This window comes from Pelecanus crispus, chromosome 1 (genome assembly GCF_030463565.1).
Source record: "Pelecanus crispus isolate bPelCri1 chromosome 1, bPelCri1.pri, whole genome shotgun sequence".
In the NCBI taxonomy this organism is placed as follows: domain Eukaryota; kingdom Metazoa; phylum Chordata; class Aves; order Pelecaniformes; family Pelecanidae; genus Pelecanus; species Pelecanus crispus.
This window is the reverse complement of record NC_134643.1, coordinates 197,265,266-197,292,034: the sequence shown is the minus strand read 5'-3', so window position 1 is coordinate 197,292,034 and position 26,769 is coordinate 197,265,266. Positions and strand designations below refer to the sequence as shown.

General features: G+C 40.3%; 1 protein-coding gene across 2 annotated transcripts; it reads right to left on the bottom strand.

The window, feature by feature from the left end:
• Positions 1–1,282: 1,282 nt before the first annotated feature.
• Positions 1,283–23,781, bottom strand: MRPS31 (mitochondrial ribosomal protein S31). Of its 2 annotated transcripts, XM_075717797.1 has the most exons (8): positions 23,636–23,781; positions 22,974–23,063; positions 21,153–21,443; positions 20,335–20,493; positions 14,340–14,486; positions 11,206–11,279; positions 6,829–6,972; positions 1,283–1,636 (listed from the first exon to the last, which is right to left on the bottom strand). In XM_075717797.1, exons 1-8 carry the CDS (start codon positions 23,779–23,781, stop codon positions 1,425–1,427), a joined length of 1,263 nt encoding a protein of 420 aa, XP_075573912.1. In that variant the 3' UTR covers positions 1,283–1,424. The 2 variants fall into 2 exon arrangements, with proteins under 2 accessions (XP_075573912.1, XP_075573920.1); XM_075717805.1 differs by lacking the exon at positions 23,636–23,781 and having other exon boundaries at positions 23,013–23,185.
• Between the last annotated feature and the right edge of the window lie 2,988 nt (positions 23,782–26,769).

Sequence of the window (26,769 nt, the reverse complement as noted above, 5' to 3'; positions counted from 1 at the left end):
CTTCGCCAGACAGGCAAACTCACTTCCTGCAGACAAGCAGAACACAGCAACAATATTCCAACTCATAGAAAAAGGCCAACTCTTTAATTTTTCATTTGCTGTCTTGTAATTCTGATTTAAAAATCAGTCTGCATACGAAGCCAGTGTTTTAACCTTCATTCCATAACCTCCTCCTTCCTGCCTGAGTTACGACGAAATGCGAGAAGAAGGAGCATATTTATAGGGCCAATAGCTGCTAACGTGGTTGGAGTGAATGCAAGAGAACAAGGAAGAACACAATATGTGAGGCTGGAAATGCTATGGAAAGTTAAGCAGTGAGATGTAATCCAGGATTCTGAATGACCGAGTGAGTAATCCCAGATAAAAATTTAACAAAAGATAACTGAAGTAAAATATATTGCAATTGCTTAATAGATACGAAGGACCATACATATTTAATTAGAATAAAGGTTCATCTAGGAAATACGAAGTTACTTCACCAGCATCAGAGGACTAGACAGAAAACAGCAGTGGCTCATGCGACAGCAATCTGTAGTTAACAACTCTCCTTGCCAGCAGTGCCAACTCCTCTTTCTAGCCCTGCAGATGCAGCAGATAAGGCCTCAGCTCCAAACATTGTAGTAATCATAAAACTGCTTGCTCTAATGAAATAGAACTTTATGGATTACTTGACAACCAGAGCCATTTTTAAACAACAAATACTGACGGGAAGTTGGTCAAAAGCTTCAGAATGGATGTATGGATGCTAGAAGAGACTTCTTGCATTATTTTGTATAACTCACTAGTATTACGCTGTGCACACATCTCAGGAATACAATAGCCTTTCATTGAGCAGATGACTAACAAGCATTCAATTCAAATGACTTAGTCGTTACCGAAAATTTTAAAATGAACCAATAAAGATAATTAGTGAAAGGAGGATAGGAAGGATTAATACCATCCAAATACCAGTGTATTTAATGAATTAGCAAAATTAACTGTTACTATCTCAGTAACAGCTTTTCAAAATTAGAGCTGTATCAGGAGTTTTTAAAAATGAAAGCATTGCAAGGTTTCCAGAATGGGAATGATGATCAAAGCTGTCAAGATACACACCAAGTGTGAAAGGTGTAGAAGTGGAATTAGACCTAATATTTTGTATGGTCAGAAGATTAGTTTCAAATTTAAAAGACCACAATTTTGATAAACTAAATTTTAAGTGCACATTCTACAAAAGCTGTACTTTTCAGTTCCTTCTTCTGTTGTCAAAGAATATCTACATATACATGGACATACACACATAAAAGTAGGACCTTTAAATTTATTATTTAAAATATAACTCTCAGGTCACATGATTACTATGTTCTGACAGTATTTCCATTAGAAGAAATCATCAATTTGGACATAATGATTCTTCATTTCAAGGTTAAGCACTTTCCCAAGTCTCAAATCTCTTGAAGAAATTCCTTCTTTTCCTCAAAATACTTTTGAAACCACTCAATATGTTCAATCTTCTGTTTAACACTGAGGTATGGGTTTTTCGAAAGCCCACAGATGACTAGTTCCATGAAGTGGCGAATAGGTCCTTGCTTGGGAAAGTCTTCAAGGTGTTTCTCCAGAAAGATATGTTCATGAAATTCAGCATCATCCTCCATCCCTAACAGAATGGACAAAAAAAATGACAGTTATTATCATAATATAACAGCAAAGTTAACAAGTAAAAAAGAATATACTTTGCAAATAATCTTAAATTAATAAAATTAATGGTTCTGAGCCTTTTAATTCTTTTGCACAGTTGAGCCAACCACACAGAAGTGGAAGAAACTGCAGAATTTTAAGATATTAATTTCTCTCTCCACACAAAAACTGTCAGCATATATCATACTCCTGTCTACCATATTACTTCAATTTTGTGCTCTCATTAATACAAATATCTAATATTTAAGTCAACTTTCTGACTGGTAATCTCACTGAAAGCTGATGCCAGGGCCAGAGCAGGGGAAATAATTAAAAAAAAAAAAAAAAAAAATCAGTCTTCTTGCTAAAAACCTCTTTGTTCAATACGTGAAAATTGTGATTCATCATGGGTACCACCTTTTAGATTGGGGACACTTTCTTAATAAATTCTTTAAGAAAACACTGATTGCCTAAATTCTGCAGAGGATTAAAGAATACAAGCTAGTCTTGAACAAATGAGGCAACCTCATGAAGTACCTAATACTGAACAGCTAATACACACTTGCATGTTCATTGCAAGTCATGGTCTTAACATCTTATTGCTATCACACAGGCACAAAAAATTGTTCTTCTAACACTTTCTGAATCTTTGAGTGTATGCTGATGTAAAAATGTGGTGCATCTCACCAGCTGCTATTTTTAAGTCATAACCAGCGCAAAAGATGATGCATTCTAAAGTATTCACAGGAACACGGGACAAGGGATTATTGTCTCTAATCAAGCACAGCTCAGATCCTACGGTAAATTTTTTTTCTCTGTCCTGTGGATTTCCTTTGCTGTTGCTCATACTAGGATGCTAGAGTACACAAAAGACTCAGAACACAAATTCTTACATACAGAAAAAAGGCTGCTTTTGCAATTCCCAATTCTGAGACAAAAACCCAAGCCAAACTGGGACTTGCAACTGAAAGATTTTTGTTCAGTAGGGATACTTGAAAATTTTTATTTGATCCCAGTTTGCTATAGATTTGTAAATTACATTTGCACCTTTAAGTAAAAATCTGTTATTAGAGAAAAATATTGCATATAAACATTTCCAGACGACAAAAATGGGAAGTCTTCACCACAGACATAAGTGTATTTGTTTTTCTGTACTAGCTAGGATATGGTGTATTATTTGACATCATTAAACCAAGAGCACTGAAATTGAGGTAATTAAGCCACATCAGTCCTAGACTTCCTCTTGTGTTAGAGCTTCTACAGTTTCAGAAGAAATGATGCACATCTCTGGGATGGAGAAGTCTCTCAGCTTGTATTCATTAAGTTTGCATTATTTCTTTCCTGTTTTAAACTTTAGGTACTGCAGTATCTGAAGGAGCTGGGAAATACCTCTATTTTTCCCCACAGATTTTTCCCAGAAATACGTGAGTATATCAATACCAGCTACATGCCACATTGATCTCCCTTGTCCTTGAAAAAGAAAGCACATTTCCTTCTTCAGAAGATCTCTTCTTTTTCCTTTATGTTAAAAGGAAAAAAAACAGGTCATGCCAGCTTCAGGAGGTATATTTCTGCTGTGTTTGGAAACCTGTGTCCACTTACAGAAGCACAGATATGATCCTTTTACCATGCCACCCACACTGACTTTCCCCCACCAAGGGAAGGTGGAACCTCACTGTACCTGGATGCTTCTGGTTGCTTTCACAGGCTAACATCCTTTCCAGATTTCCATACTTTTGCTGGTCACAAAAATCCAAGAGAACTAAACCAACGAAACCACTACTGTAAGAACCTGAATAATGCTGACAGTAAAATTTGGCCTTCTGGATGCTCTTCTTTTGCAGCTAGATACAAGGTATCCAGAGAGGTTATGTCTAATTAATAATTTCACCAATTTTCACCTCTAACCCAAAAGAAATTAAACCATTTATAGTTTCACAAAAATGCAGGTCAGAAGGAAATATCACATCATGTATTTTCATCTGCCATTTGTCAAAGACGTGGTATATATGGTTTGGGGATGAAGTGTTAAGTCCAAACATTTCAGTTAGACCACATAATTCAGTCCTCAGAAAATTAAAGTGTACATCACAAAAAGAGACCACAATTGCCCAAAGCAGCAGAGGCTGTGACCTCTGGTGGGTACTGATTAGATGAGAGATGCTCGCATGACTCCCCCCACCCCCAGCAAGTCATAACTCCAGCTGCATGGGACAAGCCTGTCCCTCAGCCTCTCTTGCACTGTCCTAGAAGCCTAATTTGAAAGAACATGCATGGTGGGAATCTAAAGTAGAGGATTTTCTTTATCAACTTCAAAGCAAGAAGTCACCCACTCTCAATACTCTATTTCTAATCCCCTTCGTACTACAAAACAGAAAGTCTGGAGAATTTCTCTAGCTAAAACACTAACCTTTCCAAGACAAGACCAACCTTGCCTTAAAGATGACATCTCAAATGCAGGTGTCCATCCTTATAGGGAGTGTTGCTGACATGCTATAAAGATCACCGAGTATTCTGATCTAGTGAAAGGTGTCCCTGCCCATGGCAGGGGGTTTGGACTAAATGATCTTTAAAGGTCCCTTCCAATACAAACCATTCTATGATTCTAGAATTTTCAGAAGGAAATAAATCATGCTCTTACAGTAGGTCCCTAAAATAGACCCAGAATTAGTAAAGCAAAGCCCCCCTAAAATGGTTGTGTACCGTTTGCCACTTCTCTTAGCAAACTAATCCAATACTTCTCTGCATCTCAGCAAAACAGCCAGAACAGGACTTGGTGAACTTTTGCCTACAGAAGCCATAAGGGGCAATTAAGGCATTAATTTTCCGAGACCTCCATTAAGCCTACCACTTCTGCTGTAACAATCTCTGGTGCTTCCACCAGAAGCATTTGCTCCTCAGAACGAGGTGCTAAAGCACAGTAGCACCGATAATCTTCTCTGCCCTTTTTAACGACTGCAATCCTCAGGATTTGAGTCATCAAGGCATAAATGCACAAAAATAATTTTAAGAAAAGGGGCAGAAATTGATGTTTTTCCCAACTTTTTGCCATGACAAGTCATGGAGCAGAACTAGAGCTACTAGAAGCAAGCGGGCAAGGAGGAGGAGTGAGCAATATTGTGCAAGCTATACTAATTAACAGTTTGCTAACCTGGTAAAAATTAATCAGAAGTCAGAGAGATGGAGGGAAAAGAAAAAAAACCCGTAGTTTTCTGCCTAACAGTGACTTCAACTGCATCAGACAAGGGAAAGGACATGCAAGCAGGAGCAGATGACAGGGCAGTGGGGTAGGGGGTGGGAGACGGCTACTGGCCACTGCAGCAAGCCAGTACATTTGCATCAAGGCCAGAGAAGTGTTAAAAACCATGACCTTGCCCTGATGCCTCAAAGCACAGCACAGTGCCTTGGTAAAGCACTCTAATGAGAACACTGGAGATGCTCTGGAGCTAAGAAAAACAGTTATAAGCGGTCTTCTTTCTTTTTTATATTTCATTTAAAACTTTAAAGGCTTTCATAATGCTAAAAGTTGAGTATATGCGCGTCCTCAATGGAAAATTTAATTACACTTATGTTTTTAAAGCCACATGCTTGTGGCATAAAGAAAAATGACACATTTCTTGATATAGAACAAGCCGAGGTAATGTCCTCCTATTGAGGGAGATGACTGTTACAAAATTAAGAGTAGGAAGGGGCATCTTTCTGTTGCAGAGCCACTAAAACTACAGTATGTTGATATAATTGGAGCAAGTTTCTCAAGCTTTTAACTGTGCTTTGACATACATGATCTGATTAACAGCCTGTTGCTGGCAGTTTGATAGGATGGAATTTACTGACTTGATATTTCAACCTGAAAGGTGATAGATTTTGGAACGCTCCACTGGAATTTTCCACATGACTAGTCTTTGTGGACAAATCAATAAAGATTCTTGTTTAAGTACATGTAAAGACTCTTTGTCCACTTGCCACCCCATCCCAGACAGCACGGTTCCGGCCACATTGCTGCAACAGAAAAACCATTGGCCGCCAAAGACGCCTGGTCCACTTACGGTCCCAGACAGCAGGGTTCCAGCCACATTACAACAACAGAAAAACCATTGGCCGCAGTGGTTTTAAGCTTGCAAAAACATGACTAGAGCATACTCGGATTTCTACATGATGGAACAGATCAATTCTGGGAGCAGTGATTAAATTCTGTGAAGAAACTGCCAAAACAGGATGAGAATAAACATTAAGAAACAATGAACCACATTATGCAATTTGCAACTCAGTATAGGACAGATTTTCAAAGACTCCCAGCTTCAGATACTAACCTGTTTTGCTTTCAGTGACTGAATCATTCTAAAGTAGTTCTGTTTGATGTCTTTAAAGTATTTTTTTTAAAAAAAAAAACAAAAAAACAACCCACAGCCAAGCTCCCCCTGATGTTATGAAGTCCCCTTTCCTAAAGTGTACACTTGCTTTGTGTAATTGTTCTTCCCTTCCTTAACATTCGCTCTCTCTCTGCTGGCTTAACTTCAGAGTTTTTTTGGGGGTTGGTTTTTTTTTTTTTTTAAATGGTAATAAAAGTAAATACCATGCACAAAGATGTGTAGTTAAAGACAGATGCTCAGAGTGAGTGAATATTGGGACTGTTTATTCTTATGAAACAGATAGCACAAAGGGAGCAAACAACTGTTTAACACTCAGCCGGCGCAGATATGGAACTGGCAGATAGCTGATTAGGATCCTTGGTCTGAGAGCCACACCGAAGAACAGAATCGTCATTATAAAACACACACAGCAGTTTTAAGATTCCCCATCCTCTGCTAGAAGCTTCTTTAAAGAAGTTGCATAGTAAAAGGTATTATGTAATAGACTTGAATGGCCTTTTGGTGTTGAAAGCATCAGGGCTGAGGGAGGGAGGGAGGGAAGGAGGGAGGGAGTTCTCTGCTTTTTGGCAGTAGCCAGTCCTCAGATCAGCCAAACCACCTGCAGAACTTCACCTGAAGAGTGCCAGAATGAGTTCATCTGAAGCATCGCTGATTTGGGACAGTTGGAAAGTTGTATTTGTTTACTATCAAATGCATGACTTGTAGCTGAAACACTATGTTAAAACAGTCAAAAGTCGTAACACGCTCTAATTCTCAAAAAAGATAAATGCAGACAGAAAATAAAAGTTAACAGTGCACTTACCAGCTTCATTGTCAATTGGGAACTCCCACAGTATTCCTTCTTTTGTCCACTGGATCATCTCCTCAAAACCATTTCGGGGAGGCTGTGCAGTTACTGCTGCAATCTCCTTCGCAAATTCCAGATCCCAAATTGTTGGTGAAGATACTAAAAAAGAAATTTTGTAAAGATCTGTCAGCATACCAAAGACTTCTCACTAGCTAAAACAAAGTCCTTTAACCTTTACAGAGACTAATACTTTCAGCTGCACAAATTTTTCTACCTTAGATGCCAGCATCACCTTTCTCAAATGAGAATTCTCTGTTGAAATGAAAGTCCATTAAATTCTCAAATGTCTGGTGTAAATGTATTCTGAACTCCTAGGGGACAATTTATTTTTAAGCCTTTCACACAGAGCAGGAATTTAATTTTTCCACAATCATCATCTCCTTTTTGTCTTTCAGAGATAGTACATATGACAAACTCTGAACTCAACTGGTGCACTCTGCTAAAGGAATCTTGCTTACTACAGGAATTTTCAGGTACTTCACAACTATACTCTCCTTCAGGGAGACAACTCAATCTACAAATGATGGCAGTTCCTTCCCCAACACTCTTAAGTGTCCCAGTTTTTGTCTTGTCTTTGCCTTCCTGATGCATATAATTTTTTTTTTTTTTTTTTTTTTAAATCAAAGTGTACTCATATGGCAGCGGAGTTACTCTTAAGGAGTTCCTGCCCCTCCACCCAGGAGAACTGGTCATGAGCCCAGACTGAAGGGAACAAGCTGTTACCACAGGACAGGGAGGAACCGCTGGGAGTGCCTTGGGCTGCTGTCTCATGAGCTGGCCCAAGTCGCATTCCCCTTTGTTTCCTTGTCTCCCCCCGCCCCCCCCCCCCCCCCAACCCGTTATCAATTCACCCGAAGCTCCTTAGAACAGAGATCTTGATGTGAATTCAAATGTTACAGTCCATTTGAAGTGGATCATGGCCAATCAGCTATTATTTTACTACTCGTAAGCTTAAGTGTTTGAAACTAAGATATAACTTCATCTTTGGTTCAGTGGCTTACAACTCAACTGGATTTAAAAAAAAAAAAAAAAAGAAATCTCCCCCCTTCTTCAAGAAAAAACAAAATGAAAGGGCAAACAGTATATTTACATACTGAAAAGTGTTTTCATTTTTTGTGTTAAATCAGAAGATACTTTTTCAAATTACCTCTTACTTAGCAGGGAAATTTCCAGTACTATATTCCCTAGCTGCCTACTTTGATTTGAGGGCTGGAGGCAGGAATACAATACAGATAAAAGACAACATGGGAAACCATATCAGAATGAAATTATTGTTCACAGCTTAAAAAATACCTTCTAATAACGCGCTACTAATAAATCTTCTAGAAGAGAGCAGAAACTCATTTTTTCAAGCTTGCAATAGAGGTGATAAACATTATCAGAAAATGAAACAGAAAATAATACTGATATTTTATGTTAACAGTTATGAATAATTTTTTCAGGGTGTCAATTTACTTTCCGGTTAACATTCAGGTTTTCAAAATAAATATTCAATACGTAACACAGAACTTGTTTTTCTGTCATGTATAAACAATATTTTAACTCATTATCTCCACTAATGAGCCAAGAAAGTGAAAGCAAATTAATCAAGGTATCAAGTATCACACTGGTATTTCCTGAGATTAATGCAAAATTTTTTTTGTCATCAGGTTTAGTCAGTAAGCCAAGTAATAAGCTTCCTGTCTTAGAATATATTGTAGATTTCCTGAAGGTTACCTGGAATCAAACAAGGAAACACCACATAAAAGGTGAAAGAAGCTTACTTCTTAATATGTAATTACAAATCCAATAAAGTCCACCTGCTTTCTTACACAATTTGTGCGCATTCCAGTTTTGTGCTAAAAAAAGCGTATCTCAACTTTTTATCTAGGGTGACTACTATGTGCCATTGCTTCTGCATTGTGCCTATGCACAAAAGAAAGGTTAAAATCTCACCATTTTACCTGAGTAAATTTTATTCAGCTCAAATGCCAGTTACTCAAACATCACATTTGTCAAGATAGCTAAAAACAAACGCTGCATCATTCATTATGTTTTTATATGTAAAACGGACCGATTAAGGAAATTGGCAGTCTTAAAAAACAGCAAATTGAATTCCATTCTAATAAGCAACTTTCATAGTCCACCACAGAGGTGGTTGCATTCAGAAAGCTCACAGCTGCTTGAAAATATGCAAATAGCACTATCTGACATTTTACTAAAGAAATTAAGTAAACAAATTAATTTTTCCCTGCCGTTTCAAGTGTAAAAAGAGGAGAAAACTACTCAGCTAGAATCTGGCAAAAGCTAACAGTCCTACTCTTGAAACAGAAACAAGTATGTATCATTTTCTAAGAGAGGAATACTATTTCTTCTGCAGCTGCTGGCTTTATATATAGTTCTAAGTCACTACACTGAAATAAAGTCTTTTTTCCAAAGGGCCTCAGAGTATCTTAGGGACATCAGCATATTAAAGATCAGTGCTGACAACACACAGTTCTATTGTTCAGCCAGAAAAGTGAGGGAGTTCTTTATATGACTTACCCATATTCACACTCTTAGCCAAAACCCAGTCTGTAGTAAAGCTAAGTCTTCATGCATGAAAGCTATCCCTCTTATGTGGCATTAAGGTTGCTCCTGCAGAGCTGCGCTATTCAGTGAATATGAAGGTGGGTAACACCTGTTTTGTCATTGTTTTTTGATTTTATCTTACATGAGCTTTGGCATGTATATTTGGTGGATAAGGAATCGGTTGGATGGTCACATCCAGAGAACAGTCGTCAACAGCTGAATGTCCAGGCAGACATCAGTGACAAGTGGTGTCCCTCATGGGTCTGTACTGGGACCAGTACTGTTTAGTATCTTCACCAACAACATAGTGGGACTGAACGCACCCCTCAGCAAGTTTGCAGATGACACCAAGCTGAGCAGTGCTGTTGACACGCCTGAGGGACAGGATGCCATCCAGAGGGACCTGGACAAGCTCAAGAAGTGGGACCACGTGAACCTCATGAGGTTCAACAAGGCCAAGTACGAGGGCCTGCACCTACGTCAGGGCAATCCCCAGTACCAATACAGGCTGGGGGATAAATGGATTGAGAGCAGCCCTGCCGAGAAGGACTTGCGGGTACTGGTGGATGAAAAACTGGACATGAGCCAGCAGTGTCCACTCATAGCTCAGAAAGCCAACCACATCCTGGGCTGCAAAAAACAAAGTGTGGCCAGCAGGTCGAGAGAAGTAATTCTGCCCTTCTATTCCACTCTGGTTGAGACCCCACCTGGAGTACTGCATCCAGCTCAGCACAGGAAAGACATGGACCTGTTGGAGCGGGTCCAGAGGAGGGCCATGAAAATGGTCAGAGGGATGGAACACCTCTCCTGTGAGGAAACGCTGAGAGAATTGGGGTTGTTCAGCCTGAAGAAGAGAAGGCTCCGGGGAGACCTTACTGCAGCCTTTCAATACTTAAAGGGGGCTTATAAGAAAGATGGGGACAGGCTTTTTAGCAGGGCCTGTTACAACAGGACAAGGGGTAACAGTTTTAAACTAAAAGCAGGTAGATTCAGACTAGATATAAGGACAAAATTTTACGATGAGGGTGCTGAAACATTGGAACAGGTTGCCCAGAGAGGTGATAGATGCCCCATCCCTGGAAACATTCCAGGTCAGGTTGGACGGGGCTCTGAGCAACCTCATCTAGTTGAAGATGTCCCTGCTTATTGCAGGGGGGTTGGACTAGATGACCTTTACAAGTCCCTTCCAACCCAAACCATTCTATGATTCAAAACATATATGACAAGCTTTACAGTAGGTAAAGCAAGGTGCCATTTGTCAGCCACATACAGGATCTTTCAAGCTACATATACAACTTTTAGTGTTGTATACGCAGAGAAGGCCACAAAGCAATCGATTGTGTGGTCTTGGTTTTTTTCTACCCGCTTATGCTTAGCCACCTGTAGAGCTGGGATCTGGGATCACAGCCTCGTGTTTCTTTGCCGTAAAATGAATGCAGCAAGTTTGCAACTTGACCAAATAAGCTACTGGAGCCAACATACCCATTCTCCATGCTGGTTTTACACTCACAGATGAAAGACTGGCCTTAGTGACAAAAAGCCAGTTTTACCCTTCAAGTCCAGTAACAGAATGTCATGATTAGTACAGAAAACATTAATCTATTACTCTGCATGGAAGTTTTGCTTACTACAAATCAGAGTTACATTGAAGTATTCATTTTTTTATAGGTCTGAAAGCAGGAAGTTAACAGGTCAGTCTCCTTCACAACACTGAATCTCTTGATATTCTAAAAATTCATTACTTGGCTTCACTGGGTTTTTCATTATTCAGTTTCCACTAACCTGTTTTCAGTGCATTTTCTGTTTCTGTAGAAGCCTTAGTGAATATATTAAGCCTCCTTCCTACTTTGAGACTTCTATAAACAAAAAAGAAAAACGATATTTAGTATTTCACAACACTTCACAACATTGCCAGATAACAAATTTAAAAGCACAAAATAACCAACAGATCTCTGGACAAAAAAAATGAGATAGTGACTCTCACTAAATCCTCAGGCTTTTAACCAGAGAAAGTGTTTATGACTTTATTATTTGTCTGTAACACAGCTTCCCAAAACATTTCTGTGTGAAAGAATGAGCATAAATCAAACATTATATTTGCAGTAATTGTTCAGATTCCTAAATATTTCAGTAAAAAAAGCTAAACAGAATCAAACCACAGTACTCAAGCAATTTTAAAGTTGCAACTAAAAAGCGAACCTGGTGATTTGAGTTTTTTCCCTGTAAAAACCTATTGCACAATTCAGGAAGAGAGGAGGCAACAGCTAAATCAAACAAGTCCTGCTTTATGACATAAATAGCCTTTTTGGAAGATTACATAGCCACCTTCTTTGCCATATGGCAAACACTCAAAGTATATCTGTATGATATATTTTAAATAGCATCACCCTGATGCTCTCTCTTCTGAATATAAAATATTTCACTCTGACCATTTATTTTTAATCATATTTATCTTTAGCATAGGCCTATACTAAAAAAAAATTTTAAAAAATGAAAGAGTTCCATAAGTAATTAAAATAAATTTTCTTGTAAGTGGAAACAAAGAAAAAACAATGCCTTTACTGTAGAACACACTTAAATTTAGAACAAATGATTCTTTTAATCGTACAATCTTCCAGTTTTCCACTGAAATTCTCATAGTTCCTACTTTATGTTATTACATATTCACTGTTACCCTGGCAATGCTTGCCCTTCCTGACCTTAAAATTTCACCTCTCTGGGTTTACTGCAGATTTCTGATGGTCACAACTATTTCTGCAAACCTGCTCTTGTCATATTACATTTTACTGATGTAACTACCCTGGATCTATTTCAGCACAGAGCAATCTAATTACAGAACCTTAAAAGAATGTTGATTTAGGATTATATTTTCCTATCTGTCTGTAACTCCCAATAACACTGGCTGAAGATACAAGCATGACTTGGAAGAACATTTATTTTAAAATGCCTAGTTCAAGTTACTATAAAGCAACATCACTCATTTCATTGAAATCTACTACCTCTATTTAAACTTACTCTTCCTAATCCATTCTTTTCATATTATCAATAGATAAGTATACCCATTAGATTTTCAGGGATGCAGGAGAAAACTGAAACTGGAGACACTCTGCTCATTACAGGGATTTTAAAAACTAGTTTAAGGTACTGTTCCTGAAGTTACATACCAAGTACAGTTCCATCACACAAAGAGAGTGGGACAGCTTCTCAGATATCATAAATTTAATAAATGTTCTCAAACATAAGTGAAATTCACTTTAGTTTGCAGTATGTTAATAAATGAAAAGTTTAGCAAAGATATAAAATAATATACACTGTACAAGCACATAATAGCTCAGGTTTTCAGTTTACACTTCTAGATCATACCATTTCTATTCTTTCAAACTTTGAAAAACTTTTAATCCAACAACTTAAATAAAATATTTCTCATAATCAGTCAAGAAGCATAGCCTAATAACAAAATTACTTTCATGTGACTACCAACTCTGTCTGATAATTATCCCTAGATTAAAAATATCTATAGAGCTATTCAGCAACTGACAATGAAGTCAGTTCCCTTGCTCCTTAAACCAGCAGCTATGAAAATCCCAGGACAGAAATATGTAAGTCAGGAGGGCTTGGTCTAGAACCTTGTTCCACTTCTTCCCCTCAAGTTCCATTACAAGAAGCCCCTCTCACACTTTCTACAAGCTTTGCATCAGGAAAAGAAAACACTGCTTGTTGGCCTTGTAACACTGAAGAGGCCAAAGAGATACTTCCCTAACACACCTTAACAGCTTCATAGTTCAAGAACAAGGAAGTTACTCAGAAACATTTCAGCAAGCAGGCTAAGTTCTTCTAATGACTGGCTACAGCCACTTCTTTAAAGTTTTTGCACTATCTACATGGCTTAATGTATATGTTACAATTTGTTCCTTATGAGAAGTCACAACTCTATGATACACTGAAATAGATGTGTTAGTGCCAAAGATGGCAGAGCATTGTACATCTACTCACCCATAAATTTAAGCTTTTTTTTTCCTTAGTTATCCAAATTCTGCCTTCAGCATTATCTGTGTAATAGAAATGACTCCCTCAACTTCCAGCCCCTAGCCCCAAGAGAAGGGGATTAATTTGCAAATTAAATTAATGATTAGAGAAGTTAATCTTACTAAAAACAGAACTGCTAGAGAAAGAATATACTGAGAAAGAATGTGATGATGAGCTGCCATGGGAAAATCAAAAGGCTGCAGGCAAGAAAGCACAGCTTACAAGGGGTGGGGGGGGGAGAAAGAAGAGTACTTCTTAGTTCATTAAGAAATAGACTGGCCACATAACCAGAAGCAAGACAGATTTAAGGAGTATCCTGAAATCATCATGTAAATCATAAAGTCCATTTCATACAAATTATAATGTCACAGACAATAGAGAAATCAATTACAGAATGACTTATCAGTTACAACAATGTGGTAAAAAAAAAAAAAAAAACTTTAAAAACTCTTTAAAACCCCAACAGAATGGATTAAACTTTTCTAAACATAGAACATTTATCAAAGTTTTCCATGAGATGAAAGTAAGCCTTCAAACACTCCGTTTCCCAAAGAGTTAAGAAAAGTGATATAAGATTGTATTATGCATAAGTGAGAATAATTTAAACTAGTTAAAAGAAACAATTACATTTCAACACCAAGGATTTTTAATTATATAAAATTCAATATTAAAAAATGCACATTATTTCATTAGCTGGTTAACATTAACTAATGTGTTCTCACAGAAGTTTATTTTAACGCTAACAGCACATTTTTTTGAAAAATACTTAAGTAATTTCTTTAAGCTCTGAAGTATCATGGTAAGATGAATATTTACAACTAAATCCAAAATATGATCCATCAGTAATCTTTTGCACACTCTTCCTATTGAAGGGAACACCACAAAAATACCTTCTGGAGTCAAAAGACTGAGGTGACAATATTCCAGGCTTGATTCTTTGCCCATCCTCATCCAACTCCAAGGAAATGCGACTGGATATCCTCACACCTCTCTGAGCTGGGGACTGTCTTTTAACTGCCATTTCTGAAATAACGTGGCTGAAATTAAAAATGTGAATGTAAAAATTCAACAAATGGACAAAGCAAGGAAGTTTGTCACAGGTATTAACCAGAAACTCTGCTCTCAATTGTTTGCATAAGCCTTTATAAGACAGAATTATACATTCCTCACAAAATACACCCATTTTTAAGTCATCAAACATTCAAGTCTTACTTTTTAAACCACCTCAGTTGATACATTCTATATAGATCAAATGAAAAGTGTTATTTTAGCCTACTAAATCTATAATGAATGCTTTCTTTGAAATTATTTAGTTTCCAACTAAAAGAAAAATTTCAGATATCTGCATATCAATATTCAGAGAGTGTGCCAGGTGTGCTTTGCTTAAGTAAACGCGGAGTTTCTCTGGATACAAGGAATACACTGAAATAGGGAGATAAAAATCGCCAGTTTTTTGGACAGGAACCAGCACTGCCCAGGGACAGAGCTGTGCTGCTGCAGACCAAAAGGAAGCCTGCCTTCACACATCAGCTGACATGGGTCAATCATGCCACCCTAATAAGTAGGTCACTCTTCCTGATCCACTGCAATCTGTTGTGTTGCGTAATCATACTACAGCATTAACAGACCACATCTTCCTTCACAATTCTGTAGTCAAAATCATACATGAAGAACAAATACCCTGATCTCTTCCAGCGTGGTTTGCAGCTCATTCTGAATGCAAAGGGCAAAACACACCACCGTTCTACCTCCACCAATTAGTCCCCTTAACTGGTAAGTCTGTTGGTTGGTAAAGACCAAGCTGATAATTCTTCCTCACAGCTATCCTCTCCTCCCAACCGCTTCCAGTAATGCGCAGTCATCCAAAACTGCAGCGCTCAAGCTTTAAGAGAAAAATGTGGTCTCAAAAACCAAAAATAGGCCAAGCCAAAAACACGGCATAACCACTTTATGAAAATCTGAATGCTTATCCATTTTATGAAAATCTGAATGAAGTTCAAACTATGGTTTTGGTAGGTTAAGTCAAAAGAGATTTTATTAACAAGAAAGAAATACTCGCGGAAAATTGTAAAAGCTAATTGCCACAGCAACACAGTAGGATTTTCTCTTTGGTCTTAGATGTGGTTTCGAATGGCAGAACAAGAATAGCGTAGCACTTCAAGTACCTACTCTGAAAGAAAGGCGTCTGAAAACAAGTTTTAAATCATTTGTTTCTTCTTGAAGATTAAAATGAATCTCAGATTAGTTGCATATCTCACCCTAGAAATTACTCTATGAAGTGCCTACTGGCATTAGTGAGCTGGTGTTGGGCCAGAGGCTTGACACACTTCTGAGGGCCAAAGGGACATAATTCCTAAGGTCAGTCACACACGGCCCAGCCCAACTGCTTGGCTTGGCTCCAACCTACAAGGCTGGGGTGTTCCTGTGCTACAGGGGCATCAGGCTTCCTTAGAGCAGCTCTTCTCACAGCCAACCTTGAGTTATTTGTGGTTTTGCACAGTAGGTCTGGACAGACTATGCTACCAAGCTATCAGAACATGCAGTCAATGGTATCATATTCTCACTGGAAAGTCCTAATGTCACCCCATCATTGGTATATGAACATTTCTGCCAGCAACATTTATCACTCCATCATTAAAAGTGCCCCTGTATTAATTGAAAATAAAACTACAAAGATGTTTTTAATGTCTTTTGTAATGAAAAACATCAGATTACGAATTCATACTCCAACCTCAGTGTACCTACAGTGGTCTGATATTACATGATATGACTCATGTCACAACAGGAGGTTAAAAAAATAAGCTCCTAGATACTTCTGCCTTCGAGAGATGGGAAGAGCTTTTGTAACAAGCACAGATCCTCCCTCCTTCCTGATCACCAATCAATAATTATAACACTAAAAACCGAGACCCAAGGAGCTCTAGATATACTTTAGCCTAAACTCTGAATTACTTTACTACTTCTTCACCCAAAACAGGAGCTGAAATTTCAACTTGTAGTGCAGCTGATTCTATTTTGGTATAGTGCTGTTGTAATTTCCACTGAGTGAAACTTCATCCCACACTGAGAAAAATAAATTCCTGTATCATTAATATTTTCCCCTCCTAGTGAACACGCTGTCCTCACGCTGCCTACAAAACAAGACCATGAGCCGACTGCATACAACAGTGACCTCTGGAGGCCATGCCACAATCCTGGAAAAAAAAAAAATTAGTATGAACCAAAAGATCCAGACAGCATACAATTTATTTCATACCCTCATAAATCTCAGTAGCAGTACCCCAATTTTTTGCAGTTGTGCACTACATGGCTCTACTGCTTGTGAAGGTATCTCATTTGTAAATAGTTTTAAATAACAGAAGACTATATATTGGGTTTTTAAAATGTATCAGTATATTGAAGGCAAAACCTTTATGGAAAAAAATAGAAAGTTAAACTGCCCATATTCCCTTGTTGTCAAGTAAAAATCAACACAAAATAATCATGCATGAATAAAAGTAATTGCTTTCTAATATATTAAAAGCATTTTAGTGCCTTCTGCTGGACTTTTTAAAATCAACAGTTTTAACACTGACCAGAAAGCCGAAAGTACCAAATTAATCTCAGAGTCTAACTGTGAAAGGTTACTACTAACTAAGTTTTCAGTCATGAAAATCATCAGGAGTTGCTGGTCTTTCTAGAAAACTCATCCATTGATAGAGTTTCAAACTGTTACCTAACTATTATGGAAGAAAACAGAACTTTTATTCTTTAGTATCTTCTTCAATGACAGAGACAGTGGGACCGAGTGCACCCTCAGCAAGTTTGCAGATGACACCAAGCTGAGCAGTGCTGTTGACACGCCTGAGGGACAGGATGCCATCCAGAGGGACCTGGACAAGCTCAAGAAGTGGGACCACGTGAACCTCATGAGGTTCAACAAGGCCAAGTACGAGGGCCTGCACCTACGTCAGGGCAATCCCCAGTACCAATACAGGCTGGGGGATAAATGGATTGAGAGCAGCCCTGCCGAGAAGGACTTGCGGGTACTGGTGGATGAAAAACTGGACATGAGCCAGCAGTGTCCACTCATAGCTCAGAAAGCCAACCACATCCTGGGCTGCAAAAAACAAAGTGTGGCCAGCAGGTCGAGAGAAGTAATTCTGCCCTTCTATTCCACTCTGGTTGAGACCCCACCTGGAGTACTGCATCCAGCTCAGCACAGGAAAGACATGGACCTGTTGGAGCGGGTCCAGAGGAGGGCCATGAAAATGGTCAGAGGGATGGAACACCTCTCCTGTGAGGAAACGCTGAGAGAATTGGGGTTGTTCAGCCTGAAGAAGAGAAGGCTCCGGGGAGACCTTACTGCAGCCTTTCAATACTTAAAGGGGGCTTATAAGAAAGATGGGGACAGGCTTTTTAGCAGGGCCTGTTACAACAGGACAAGGGGTAACAGTTTTAAACTAAAAGCAGGTAGATTCAGACTAGATATAAGGACAAAATTTTACGATGAGGGTGCTGAAACATTGGAACAGGTTGCCCAGAGAGGTGATAGATGCCCCATCCCTGGAAACATTCCAGGTCAGGTTGGACGGGGCTCTGAGCAACCTCATCTAGTTGAAGATGTCCCTGCTTATTGCAGGGGGGTTGGACTAGATGACCTTTATAGGTCCCTTCCATGATTCTATGATTCTTTTCAGCATACAACAAAAAATGTTAACATGTAGTCCCAGGTAGAAGCAAGCTAGTTCAAAGCTGCCTCAGGGAGTAGAACTTGCCAACTCAAATCAGAGCAAGCCAGCTAAGACATTCCTAGCCAACCAAAAAGGCTGCTTTTGGTTGAGGAAAACGCATTTTTCTAACCATAGTGATTCATCCACAAGCATGTTATAAAATATTGTAATAACACATCTTAACCAATCAACCAACTACACAGAGAGAGTATACAGCTGCAGGGACTTCAGCTTTTAAATTTCTGAAGAATTTAAACTCTTTCAACAGAAAAAAGCCTTTTTGCTTAGACTACAACTTCCTTCGGTGCCTTCCTTCTTCCACAGCAGCCACAGCTGGGTAAAAGTGCTTCAGGGAAAGTGCAATGGGTGGTGAGAACAGCGAGGCCTTGTTGCCAGTAGGCAGACCAACCACATTTAGAGAAGAGTACATATAACTTAAAGAATAGATGCAGGCTCATATGAGGTTAGCCACTGCACGTATTAGCTCAGTCAGTATCAGGATGGTCCTCCAACATCTTACCAGGAACTGAAGTTGGTTCCAATTACATTTAAGTTGGCCACCCAGAGCCCATGCCATTATTAAGACATTTGTGTGTTCTGCTCTTCTAAAAACCCCAGTGACAGAGACTGAACAACCTCACTGGTAATTAATAGTGAACATATTCTTTATATAAAATACTCCTTAGTTATTCTCCTTACATTAATAAGTGTCTCAAGTTTTTGGTAACACTGCACACAAAAAAAACCCCAGAGACACATCGATTTCACATAAAACAGCCAGACCTCTAACCTTTAAAGCTATTCATTTTGGCTCCAAAAGCCTATGGAGAGAGAAGATTCTGTCAAGTTCTTGAGATCTCCTATATTCAGGTTGAGAGGACATTATGAAAACAGAGCACACACACAAAGCCTTTGGAGATGCTTGTATGTACTACCTAAAACTATACTTCCTCCTCAAATAGCACAGACTTCACACATTTGGAGAGAATTTCATTCTGCTCTCTACAAGCACCGTTAGCACTCTTGGTAGAGAGAATCGTGAATACAGGCTAAAAGGGAAACACGCACAATTTCTCCCTTTTCCCTTCACAACCTCTGAAGAATACACATTTTGTTTAACAAAGTTATTCACTGAGCATTGTGCTTCCCAATCTATTTGTAACCATCTAACTCGATCTATTTGCATTCGTCACATTCTTCCTTAGTTTTCACTCACATAAAGGGCAGACATCAGCCACAAACACCATTAGTTTGTTGGCTACTCTGCAGTTCACTGATGAACACCCAAAGCAGATCCTTTACTGATCCCTAGAGCAACCTACAAATAATAATTCACGGGTCAAACTTAAATCCTGGTTTAGGACAAATTCATTTTCACAGAATAAATTAAAACTAAGATGATAAGCAGGTTGCAGTTCACATTGCAAACAGCCATAAATAAAAGGTTTCACATTCCTATTTTTTGAAGATCCAATTTTGTGTTTAGTTCAGCATTTCACCTGGATTTAACACCTTATTTTCTGAGTAGTTATCGGAATACTAGCTGAAAAAAAAAAAAGAACAAAAAAATCTGTCTTTAGCCATCATCCAAAAGAGCAGTATGCACAACTGTTTCAGTTTCCAAACAAATGTTTCTCATCTGTTTGAAAGCCACACTGGAAACGGAGTTAAGCCAAGAGATGAGTTTCTTGGGTTGACTGGAAAGTTTTGAAAGGAAGGGTGGGGCTATAAATAGAGCTGCTCTAGTTCAGTTCTGCAGAGCTGTCATGAAAATTCACCAGTCCAGACAGAATGTCTGAAACATTTACAAATCCATCCATTGTGTGAGAATTTCAGAAGCTTGGAGGAAAAAAAAAAAAAAAAACAACCCAAAACAAAAAACACCCAAACAAAAAAAAACCCTGTTATTTTGCTAGCCTGTCCAAGAAAGTAATGATCCTGGGCAGGAAAACAATTCCATTTCTGCAAAACCATTTTAGAACGAGGATGGCAAAATGTAGGGAGTTTGGTATAACCAGACCAATGATGTTCCCATTATTCATTAATTCCAAGTATAACCTGTTCAAATGTATCTTTTAGGGCCATCTTTCCAACACAGAACACAGTCACCTTCAAGATGACATTGCAAAATTGGAATTCTGAACATTACTAGAATAACATTCAATATACAGACCGTATGTTAATAGTTCCCCCCTTTTTCTGTTTATCTGTGGTTTCTTCGTGTCGTCTTAGCTGTGCGAGTAGTTCTGATTCTGTCTGTTTCTTGTTGAGTGGTAGGGAAGATGCGACTGCAGAAGCGGCCTCCACCAGTTCTGGATTTAAAGGCTTGCCTCTGTAAGAAACACAGCAGACATGGAAATATGAAAAAAGCCTTACTATATTTAAATTGTCATTTCTGTACTGTCATTTTGTCTTAACTCAGAAGTTAGTTACACATTATCCCAAATGGGGGTTGCAGGTGGACAGAGGGAAGGCTAGGTTTGCCCTATGTTCCACTAATTATCAGCTGCTAAATTACACTGAGAAGCTGTTGTACTCAAGCGGCCAAAGACAACAGGCAGCACAGACCTGCAAGATTATAAACATGACATGGTGGGGAGACATCCATAAGCCTCAACAATCATGATGCCATTCTCAATTTGCGGTTTGGCTATTTTTTTCCTTTTTCCTCAGCCTTCTTGTATTTCATCTGAACAATAGTTTCCCCCTCTTACTAAAATAACTTCCCACAGGCAGCTGCTAGTGCTACCTTTCAAGAGTCTCAGTGCAGAAAAAGGTAACATATTATAGAAAGCACACAACATCTTTTATCCAGATTATCCCCTGTGACTTACCGCAATCTACCTCTACACTACATTCCCTTACAAGACTCTTTTCCATACTTGGAAATGCTATTTGATACTTTATTTTGTCCTAGATAATAAAAAAAACAATTTGGGGGGGGAGGGGGTGGTGGAGATAACAGGCGAAGAAAAGTTTGCTATACTTTACCGCTGGGTGCCTTCTGTAGTTTTCTGAAGCATACTATCCCCACTGTCCAGGCCTTCCAGCTTGTTTGTGGCTTGCTTTTTGATCTCACGTGTTTTTAACTGTTGGAGTTTTTTCCTGTAGCTCACTTCTACTTTCATATTACCAATAAGGTCTAACAACTTCTGCTTTGGTGTTTCTGCTGTACCCTCCTGACGCTTTGATGCCACTCCAGTGCTGCTGTCTTTGGAAGCGGTAGATTCATCTTTCTCAGTAGAAAGCACACTGCTTGTGCTGAAGGGTTTCTGTACTTTGCTACATGATAAACAAAGTTTAAAAAACAAAACAAAACAAACAGACACATAAAAAATCAGAAGTTACAAATAGGGTCCAATGCTGAGTTTTGTAAGCCTACAAAAAAAAAAAAAAAAACAACAAACCACACCACACATCAGTTACAACTGTCTAGGCCTAACTGAGTGCAAACCGAGTATGTTAAGTACATGCCAAACATGTACCTTTTGATTTCTGAGATGGGCTAGGACACTCTTGATTATTTATGGTTTCTTAAAACTTTTAAAGTATCCCTGCATTAGGTAGCAGACTGAGAGTTTGAATCTACTGGTATCTGATACTTAAATTTATTAGAACTACAGAAAACTCACTGTAACTCCTAAAATGAGGCAAAGAGATCACTGCTAGCCACCTGAAAAAAGATTGTACGCACACATTTAGCTTCACATTGGTTTACACTTGTGGCACTACTTTGGACTACATTCCCCTACCCTGTGTCCTGCAATATAGCAGTCAAGCATTTGTGCAGCCTTATGAGGAAATGGATCCTCCTGCAAGATAACCCAGTAAGAAACAAAAAAGTTATTTTTGGTTATTTTTCCATCTGGAACAGCTCCTCTACCTAGTTTACCACATCACTGCAAAGAAGTTAAAACTGGCATGGTGCAGGCAAGGATGTGAAGCCAGGGACAGTAGGGAGCCGCTTAAGATATTGCTTCAACACAGACACAAGTGCATTCTCTAGAAAAACTATCATAAAATTCAAAGAAATGTTCTCTTTAACATTCTAAAATGAAATGTTTAAATCTTTAAATTCACAACTACTTTTTTTTGCTTAAAAACCACCTTCAAGTTACTAAAGAAAAAAAAAAAACCTTTACAATTAAGTATTTATTTTGGTACAAGATAAAACACTTCAACAGATCTGAAAGAATTTTTAAGTACTTGCCACCTCCTCACACACATTTTGGCTAAAAAAGAAAATTCTGCTAGTATCAGCAGGCACCACATTATTACTTCAGTCACTGTGCACTTAATAAATTGCCAGCCTTAAACTGTCAGCATTAAAACCTAGATTTCGATGTTGAAAAGCAACAGGAAAATTTAAGGAAAGCTTCAGAACCACATTACTGAGAAGACGGTAGGAGTCCTGCTGTTTTACACAGAGCTATTTTCCACAGATCTTTTTCAAACACGTTTTTCATTAATTCAGGCTGCATGCTCCTTAAAACTATTTATCCATTCAGAGATCTTTGCCCACAGCATCAGAAAAACACAGCAAGACTGCAAGCCTTAAACATTTAAAGCCAGTAGTACATTGCAGTTTGCATTACCATATTTCACCTACCATCAGGTTCGTCTTCTGCTCGGAAGCCTAACCTTAGAAAGCAAACACAGCTACAAAAGAAACCAAACTGCTTTATACATGAGAGTATCACAGTATCGGAGCTTGTTCAAAAATACCACGGAGCTTTGAAATAAACAAAATAAAGGCACAACTGACTTTTCATTAAAAGCAGTTAAAAACTTTTAGTAAAAATAAAAACGAACTTCCAAATACTACTTTTAGCCACTGCTTTGGGCATGTACCTCTGCCAACAGGCAGCACCGCTCCGCTGGTACACACGCTGTAAAATTAGGCTCAGGTCACACATGCGTATCCTTCACCCCACTCAGAGATGAGGAGGGCTGCAAGGAAAGCAACACGAGAAACACAGCCCAAACCACTCCCCTCTACCTGACTTCACTTTCCCAACGACTTCTGCCCACTGGTGTCAACAGCCGGCAGCCCCAGAAGGACAGACGGACCCGGGCTTGGCCTGCGTGCTGCCCGAGCGGGTTTGCAGCCCGAGGGACGCGGCAACAGGGCAGCTGAAGCCAGGGCGGCGGGGGCGGATGGGGGGCGGCCGGAGCAGGGCGCAGCGCGGCACCGGGTGGGCCCCGCACCCGACCCAGGCGCCACGGTCACGGGAGAAAGTCGCTAAAACACGAGGCTCCCGTTTAACGCAAAGGCGAAGAGCGGCAACCTGCTCTCGGGGCGCGGGCCTGCCCCACCTGCGGCGAGCCGGAGCAGCGTCCCCGGCGAGCCGAGCAGACCCCGTCCCTCAAAAGGCCGCGGTTTGGGGCGCCGCGCCGCCGCAGCCCGGCCCCCACGACAAAGCCCCCCCCCCGCCCCGCCGCCGGGCGCCCCCTCCCCCAGGTGAAGGATTTACGGGAGGCGACGGTACCTGCGAGGCCTCCCCTCCAGCCGCGCTACCCCCGCCGCCTCCCGGCCGCTCGCTGGCCCGCCGAGGAGCCGCGCAGCGAGGCACCGGGAGCCCCCGGCCGCGCCGCCCCAGCCACGGAGGAGGCTCCACATCGTGCCCGCGGCGCGGCGGCCCGCGGCGCTCCGTCCCCCCGCTGTCCGTCCCCCTGCGCTACCGGCCGGGAACAGGAGCTGCGCCGAGCGTTCCGCGCACCAGCGTTCCGCCCCCCTCGCTCGGCCCCGGCCCGGAGCAGGGTGCCCGGTCCTCTGCCAAAACCATCCCAGTCACAGCCAGTTTCGTACAGATTTTTCACTTGGTGCCAGGAGTTGCAGGCACGTAAACCATGTCTTGGGATAGCCCTTGTGAAGCACTTAATGGTTGCAGAAGACCAGATACCCACGAGGGTTCCAGTTAGGGCCACAAAGCACTTACCTCTAATCATTCTGTAGAGGAAACAAAAATATCTGTGTTTATTAAGTTCACGTGTCTAGTCCAACAGTTCTCATTATTTCCATCACTGAATACTCACTAAATTGGGTCTGCATTAGAGACACCGGTCCTGTCCCAGTGGGAGGATGGCTCACCCATGCCAGTTTCCTAAGCGTTAAGTACATAATTGTTGATATTTAAGAAATAGATTTAATAGAATCCATAGATTTAAGTACCAAAACGAGTCCTTTTTTTGACTTGTCAGCAGTACAGATGAGGACAAACGAAACAGCAGCACCCAGAACTGTGCTGCTAGGGTATCTGAAGACCAAAGTTACCCCTCCAAAGGACAGACGATCCTGTATTTCAGGGCATAAATTGTTTTAAGAAATTTAAAAGTAACTTCCTTTACAGCCAGCTAATTCAAGCACCTCTCACCTTTCTCTAAAGCTTGTGGTACTCTAAACATTAAATATAAAACACCGGGCCTCGGGTTTCAGCCTGTACGGTGCTTTTGGTGCGTGGCTGGTTCCACAGCGGCATTTTGGCACCCAGCTCCTGTTCATTGCCTCGCTTCTTGCCGTTTTCAGAGGGACCTCAGGTACCCAAGGAGTGCGGAGCTCCTCTCTGCATCCGGCAAGGCTGCTGCACTTTTTTCCTTGTGCTCTCTTTCCACCTGGGTGGCAGATGTCAACCACGGCTCAGAGGTATCACGTAGGAAGCACAAGCTGGCAAGGGAAGGGAGAAAGGAGACAACCTTCCTTTTCCGGGCAAAATCTGTCCACAACTAAAGAATAACTGGGCTTACAAATGCCAGAGATGTTCCAGGATATGCCCGTGATGGCTTTGGGGTGTCCAGCCTGGGGTCAGACACATAGAGTGGATCTGCCTTGAGACCTTTAGCTGTTGCTGAGGAAAAGGCTTCCTGCTGTGAGTGCAAATACTAACAAGAACCCTGATCTAGCTGAAAAGGATCAGAGGAACTTCAGACGTACCAGAAATGGAAGGAAAATATTGGGTCTGGCTCAAATCAGTCTGAAACCAAACTGAAAACAAAAATCCAATGAACTGGGAACTGCTGCTGTTGGCCAGTTTCCTCAGACTCTGCCTGACTTTTGGCAATACTCACACGTCCGTGTGCTTTCTGTCCTCCAAAGTGGTTTTTGTTTTCCTATTGCATGCAACAGCAATTCCCAAGTGACTTTTTTACCTTTGATATACAAATGCCCCATATTTCCCCCACACAGATCTTTCAATCTAGGTAACTTCACTAACAAGTTACTTTTACTCCTAAAAATCCACTCTTTTGCATCACAACCCTCCTTCCCTGTGAGCTGCTGCTGGGTAGTATCACGTTGCCCCAGCTGAAGCGATGTACTAAGACAATTCCCAGAGTTTGGTTGATATTCAGTAACTAACTCTCCATAAATCCATTGCGCTGCCTGAACCATTACTCATTAAAATAAATTGATAGAAGTCTTACAAAAACATCCAAGAAATGGACCATTTTCAGCTCTGCGTGTTGGTCTTTCAGGTTGCTCGTTTTGCACAAGATTTTAAGGGTAAGTATTTGCAGCTGGTTAATAACCAGGCAGAAAAGGCTCATGGTGCCCCATAACTCCATAGCAACTGGTAGTTACCAAGAATATTAAGCAAACTAAGAAAAACTATTTATTGTGCAGTCAAAGTACAGAAAACAGAACCTGGAAGTACAATTCTTACCCCGCAAAGAAACATTCCTCCAAAGACCTCTCTCTGTGGGTGGTTTATTCTGCTGTAAATCAGACCATATCAACACAATCCTTGAACACAGCTGAACACCTCTGACGTTTTCACTCCTGTTGGAATCAGTAGTCACAGTAATGTCTGTGCCAGCAAATCTGCTCCAAATTATTTTGGTGGTCTTCAGCTGCCTTTTCACACAGCTATGCATCCTGCACTGCCCGGCTGCACTGTTTACCTACATATTCTCCATTGCTTTAGAGTCACAGTGAGCAAATACCAAGTGATAAAATGGTGGCTGCAACTAGTCTCTTCTCTCTCTCAGAATGATCCCCATAGGAAGAACATGAGCTTTTTTCCCCTCTCAGACTTGCACTATCCTTCATCCCTGTGCTTCCAGATAGATTTGCAGTCAGGTCTTCAATCTCCACACTTACTAGGAAGACACCACAGTTCAGGAAGTTCTGGAGTTCCCAAGGTGGTGGGACTGTCTACGCTAGTAATTAATTTGCAACAGAAATGGGCTAGCAGACTGAAATGCCTAGTGCTGAGGCTCCTCACCTCTGACTTGGGGAGTCTATTTTGCACTAGGTTAGGGCCAAAGATCCTTGTAAAACATGTGGTTCAAAGCTGTCGCCCAAACCTTCCCTTCATTGACTGCAACCTACTCTGGAAAGGCCAACACTGTCCTCTCACTTGCAGCTGACAGTAGTACATCAGTACCCAAATCACTATCACCTCTGTAAGGCCTTACATGCAGAAGCCATCTTACTTTCTCTCCATGTACAAACCCCATGCACTGCTTGACCCACCTCTCCAAACAGTCTGGACAACATCCGCTGCAAAGTTTTGATAGTCTCATTTCTGCAGCTCTGGCTGTTATTCTGGGACAACACTGGCAAAGAACTGATGTTCATCCTCCTGTGCAATGAGGATTTCTCTAAGAATCA

What these genes read in the sequence shown, in the direction of transcription:
- MRPS31 (XM_075717797.1), bottom strand. Translation starts at nt 23,781, where the DNA reads ATGTGGAGCCTCCTCCGTGGCTGGGGCGGCGCGGCCGGGGGCTCCCGG. An exon ending in CGCAGGTACCGTCGCCTCCC is followed by an intron (nt 23,064 to 23,635) that starts GTAAATCCTTCA and finishes GTGTGACCTGAG; the next exon opens with CCTAATTTTACAGCGTGTGT. An exon ending in ACTACAGAAGGCACCCAGCG is followed by an intron (nt 20,494 to 21,152) that starts GTAAAGTATAGC and finishes TGTTTCTTACAG; the next exon opens with AGGCAAGCCTTTAAATCCAG.